This window comes from Vipera berus (genome assembly GCF_964194415.1).
Source record: "Vipera berus genome assembly, chromosome: 1".
In the NCBI taxonomy this organism is placed as follows: Eukaryota; Metazoa; Chordata; class Lepidosauria; order Squamata; family Viperidae; genus Vipera; species Vipera berus.
Window position 1 is genome coordinate 202,308,926 of NC_138202.1, and position 5,498 is coordinate 202,314,423.

General features: G+C 33.5%; 1 protein-coding gene across 1 annotated transcript in view; it reads left to right on the forward strand.

Annotated features, from left to right (window-relative positions):
- Positions 1–5,119, forward strand: part of DNAJB9 (DnaJ heat shock protein family (Hsp40) member B9) — a 7,833-nt gene extending 2,714 nt beyond the window's left edge. The window contains exons 2-3 of the mRNA XM_081326461.1: positions 2,092–2,318; positions 4,097–5,119. Of these exons, the coding sequence (XP_081182587.1) occupies positions 2,102–2,318; positions 4,097–4,527 (648 nt within the window). The 5' untranslated portion in view covers positions 2,092–2,101 and the 3' untranslated portion in view covers positions 4,528–5,119. The remainder of the gene's footprint in view (positions 1–2,091; positions 2,319–4,096) is intronic.
- The last annotated feature ends 379 nt before the right edge of the window (positions 5,120–5,498 follow it).

Consider the following 5,498-nt stretch of genomic DNA (forward strand, 5'->3'; position numbering starts at 1 on the left):
ATGCTCTCTTCATTGTGATTTGCTTCCAACATGATCTTGTTGTATCTGAAAACAATTTTATATCATCTCTTAGCTTTATTGAAAACTGTTCACTGTGATTTGCTGCCAACATGACACTGTTGTATCTGATAATATAGCATCTTTTTTTAAAAACCATTAAGAGCAATTATAATTGCAAAATCTCAAAATGCTTAATACTGTATTAAAATGTGGATACAACAAAATTTGTAACAAGACTTAAATAAACTTACTAAAATCTGATGGAATAAAAGCAAATTTGACTTACACCCCAGGGGGGAAAACCCCCAAAATTTGTGAGGGATGTTGCATTCAAGTAGCAAGAGTCAAATACTACATGTCTGGAACTGTCCAACTAAGTGGAAATAGAACATATTAGAACAAGCCTCATATTAGTTGAAGTGCTTAATGGCTGAGAGCATTAAAAATTGCTTAGAAATATGGCAGAGCTGTGATAGGCTCCAACCATGGAATTCAGGAGTGGATGAACACAAACTGTGTGCAGCTTCTGGATGTCTTCAAAGTTGTATCATCAAAAAGAACAGTTTGTGGGTTTTCTTTGTATGTTTGCTGCTTTTTAAAGAGCTGCAGTGGGTGCTTTAAATCTGGTTAGTTCAAGACACACGCTTTTTTTTTAAACCTCTCAAAGAGCAGAAAATTGCATCCCTTCTTTAGACACAATGTCAGTGTTGTTGAGTCGCTGCAGGGTATACATGACCAAAAGAAAAGTTAAAATCTCCCTGTCTTTGTTTAATGATAATCATTACTCAGAACCATTGCAATCCCAACATTTGATTGAACCTGATTGGAATATTAAGACAACTTACAACTGAACTGTTATCAGTCATTCTTAAGGACATGACGACCATAATTATTTGCCTTCTCCAAAATATATATTTCTAAATCCAAGCAGATTTTATGTTATATATAACTGAAACAGGTTGCCTGCTTTCATTATTATTCAGTCTAATGTAAATCACATGGATACTCGGAGAAATCAGTCTTAATTCATGTTTTATATGGATAAGATGTTCAGTAGTTCAGTCTACTATTAGGTTGGTATCTATTCACATTAAATGGTAGAACATTAACAGTGGCAAAGTGTGTACTGGTTTCCAATAGACCATGGTATCTTTATAACTAGGGTTCTTTTCTAGTTTGTGCATTCAGTATTTCGTCTCAGGAGGGCCCTGGTAGAAAGGAGGAGGGAAAGGTTGATAAAGAGGAAACTTGTTTGTTTCAGTCTTGCCAACTGAGGTCTCCTTACTGGCAACAACAACAAAAACCAGACATGTGTAGGCATATGTAGTAATTTGCATGTATTAATGAAGATACGTGCCTGTGTACAGATTAAAGTTATAATTAACAAGTTTTTACCTCAAAGCATTATCTGCATGTTGACAATTCAAAGGAACAAAAAAGCAGTTAACAGCATTGGGTTTTTTTTGTATCAGTGATTTATATCATTGATCTGGTCTATTCCATAAACTCAGATTAGTTTATGGTATTTCAGAAATATGTTCCTTTGATAAGGAAACGATATTTCCTCTATTTAGATAAGAAAGCAAAACAAAAAATAAGAATACTGAGAGAAAATTTTTTTATTTTTTCTTAAAATTAAACTCAACGTAGCAGTATTTGAGAACTTCCAGATGATTAACAGTGACTTTTGTCAGCTCTTTCTGTCTCTGATGTTGTATGTATAATCAAGGTAGTGTTACAGGTTCTAAGTTAATATGCTGAAGTCATATGATATTTCCTTGACTCTGCTTCTTATGTGAAAATACTTTCATGAAGATAATTATTTTCAGTAGGAATGGAAAAATTATAGGAAATGTGGAATCTTAGTTATTGAGAAACTATTATTAAGAGAGCTAAAATTTATTCCAATGTGTTTAGGCTATAAATAACATAATTCTGTCAAAGTGAAAGTTGACTTATTTATTTTAATAGCAATGTTTGGGAAATAATCTATTTTTAATTATTAAACTACAATTTTTAAAATTAGAGAAATAGCTGGATAAGGAATTAAGTTGAAAACAGAAGAATCATTTTTAATTTTTTTCCCCTTAGGAGTCCTACAATGGCTACTACACAATCAATTTTCATATTTGCACTTTGCATTTTAATGATAACTGAATTAATACTGGCTGCGGAGAGTTATTATGACATTCTAGGAGTTCCAAAAAATGCATCTGAACGGCAGATTAAAAAAGCATTTCATAAACTAGCAATGAAATATCATCCAGACAAAAATAAAAGCCCTGGAGCAGAAGCAAAATTCCGGGAAATTGCAGAAGGTGAGTTCTGCTAAAAATTAATTCATTGTAACATTTTCTTCTATTGAGTGGAAGAATAGGATTAAATATATTTATTCTATTTTATTTGAGGAAGTTCCCTGATTTAGATCGTGTTGCTACTTATGCAGAATCTGCATCCTTTTGCTTTGCAAAGATAGTAATAGATGAACAAAAATCTTAATTTCCTCTTTTAGGAATAAAGGTACTTTATACCAACATTATCACTAATTATCTTTGTAATGTACTTTGCATGTTTTTATTGTGGATATTCTTTTTAGAACTATTTCCACAAATTGTTATAGCCATAGGTGGTAAATCATTGCAATAAAAAATATGTGTATAAAATGACAATGGTAGCTGGGAAAGTTAAACATAAAAATTTAGAGAAGCTTTGAACATTGTGAAAACTCAAGAGTAGTACCACTACTATTTTATTTATAGTTTGCTTAGACACAAATGCAGTACAAGGCCTATTTTTTCCCTATAGCAACAGTCCTGTGAAGTAGATTGGATTGGGAAAATATGACTCTGTAAGCTAAAGTTGTATTTTAACCTAGCTGTCCCCACTCCTGATATTTTATTTAACCACTAAGGTTACAAGAACAGTTTAGCCACTCTAGTTTTATTTCATAGAAAAATATGGGTGTAGAAATTTTGTCTGGAACATGATTTTTAACAACTTTGAATAAAATGATATGTCTTTGTGAGGTTCAGCTTATCTAATTATTTTACTTCAGCATCTCCTATGACTTTTGAAGGCTGATGGTGGGGAAAAATCCAAACTGCTGCTTTGACCACAAAAAAGAGACACCTATCTGTATTGTAAAACCTTTAAAGAATATCCAGGAGATATTTTCCACCAAAATTCTATCTGGAAGCAAGTTATAGTGAATGGTTCTCATTCACTGTAAATGTGTTCGAAAGTATACCTGCTTAGTTTTGAAGTGGCATATTTTAAATCTATTTTTTTTTAAATAGGAAATGTTATAGCAATTGATAGTGGGTCACTCTCTGATTCTGCAAGTAGTGTGGAAAAAGTATTTCCTACAATATGGAGAAGTCCCCTGCTAGCCAATAGCAATTACAGAAAAGATGGACCAATTGATCTGATTCTGACTCTTTGATCGTTCTAATATTATTGATGACCATACAGTATAGCAACTATCCAGTCCACCCTTTCTCATTCTTTTTTACTCTGGAGGAACCCTGGAAATAAAGCCTCAGGTCTCAGAAAACCCCGGTATAAGAAAATTATAGTTCACAGAAGGTTGGCAGCTAAGTTGCAACACAAGAATTCAGTGGAGCTGAGGACTGCCCCCGACCTCTGTTCATTCCGCCGGGGCCTGAAGACCTGGCTCTTTGAGCTCTCTGGCCCAGGCTGAGGATTAATCTTATTTTAACTGGGGTTTTATTTATGCAGAGACAAATATTTTTTTTTTTAAATTTGTTTTTAACTTTTGTATTTTGGTTTTTTAATCACCCTGTAAACTGCCCTGAGTCCTTCGGGAAAGGGCGGTATATAAATGTAATAAAATAAATAAATAAATATCAGTGCAAGGGCTAGCATTCTGCAGCAAAGAAAATTAAATATTTTTTTCAGTCATGATTTGTCACATCATCCGTGTTCAGAAAGGTTGATCTGTTCTTTAAAATTCTTATGTCTGTCTCTTTTACCTGAGAATTTTTAAAGTTGAATTGATCAAGACACCATCATGTATGCAAAGACCTGTCATGTATATCTTTACATGATTTTAAAATAACTTGTTTTATTTTTACAGCATACGAAGTTTTGTCTGATGAAAATAAGCGTAGAGAATACGATCAGTTTGGAAACGCAGATGGACGACGAATGAATGGAAACCCCTTTCAGCACTCATTTAACTTTGATTTTGATCGCTTCCTTAAAGACTTTGATTTCTTTGGTGAAAGCCCCAACGCAAAGAAAGACTTTGAAAATCATTTTCACAGTCAACAGGAGGCTGAGAGGAGACAAAGACATGCTTTTCCAGAATTTAATTTTGGAGGGGGACTGTTTGATGACATGTTTGAAGATATGGAAAAAATGTTTTCATTTAATGGGTTTGATAACACACAGCGGCAAACAATGCAGACTGGAAACAAATTCCATGGCTCTAGTAAGCACTGCAGAACTGTGACACAGCGCCGAGGAAACATGGTGACCACATTCACAGATTGTTCCGGACAATAGTTACTTTGCAGTTTCTTTTGCTCTATGCTGCCCTTAATTTCCTTTTGGCTCTATTCTTTGCTGTTGAGGCACAGAGGTTCTGCAAACAATGAATTTGTAGTTTAATCACTTTTAAGTGCTGAAAGTATAGCTAAACTGATAAATATTACAAGTGCAACAAAACAAGATGGAATGACTAACTTATTCCTTCGGCTGCATAGAATGTGCATGTGGAGAAAATCTCCATATGACAGTGTTAGATTGTAATAACAGAAGCAAGGTAACCGAATTACCTCACTGTTCACTTTATATTTTACACTCAGCAAAGTGTTGATTTAATAGTATACTAAATAATATTGTCAGGCTTCTATTTCTAGAAGTGTTAACTGGTGAGTGTGTGATCCTGTTCTTTATTAGCACAGAATTTACTATTGTAATTCTGTGTTACATTAACAGTAATGACTTACAAATGCAGTAATATATTTATGGTATGTTTTGAATTGCATGATTTGATTTAACAAAACTGACATTTCAGGTGTAAAAGAGCTTTGAATTGTACAGGTTTGTACACAAACATGTATTTAAAATGTGCATATAAACCCTGCTGAAACACTTATAATTTTTCAGATTGTTTGAAAGTTCAGATATTGGGGTTAGTGGGGGGGGTTGAATTTTTGGTAGTAAATATTCCTGGTGAATAAGGTAAGTTACTGTTCTATTTATTGTATTCAGTTGCACAAAATGCTACAATACTGAAGAATGAAACTGCCATCCTGGATTAGAGACAGTACTACATAATGGTACAAAATATTTCAAATTCAAAATAATATTTTACTTCAAAAGAAGTATTCTGCTATTGTTTCTATCATACACTACTGGAAATATTTCAGGCTTGACACAAATTGAGACCAAAATGGTGGCTTTTAGTTTGAAACCCTTTTGGAGTAACCAGAACACCATCAAAAATGGTTCCTGTAATGTTGAAATGGCTC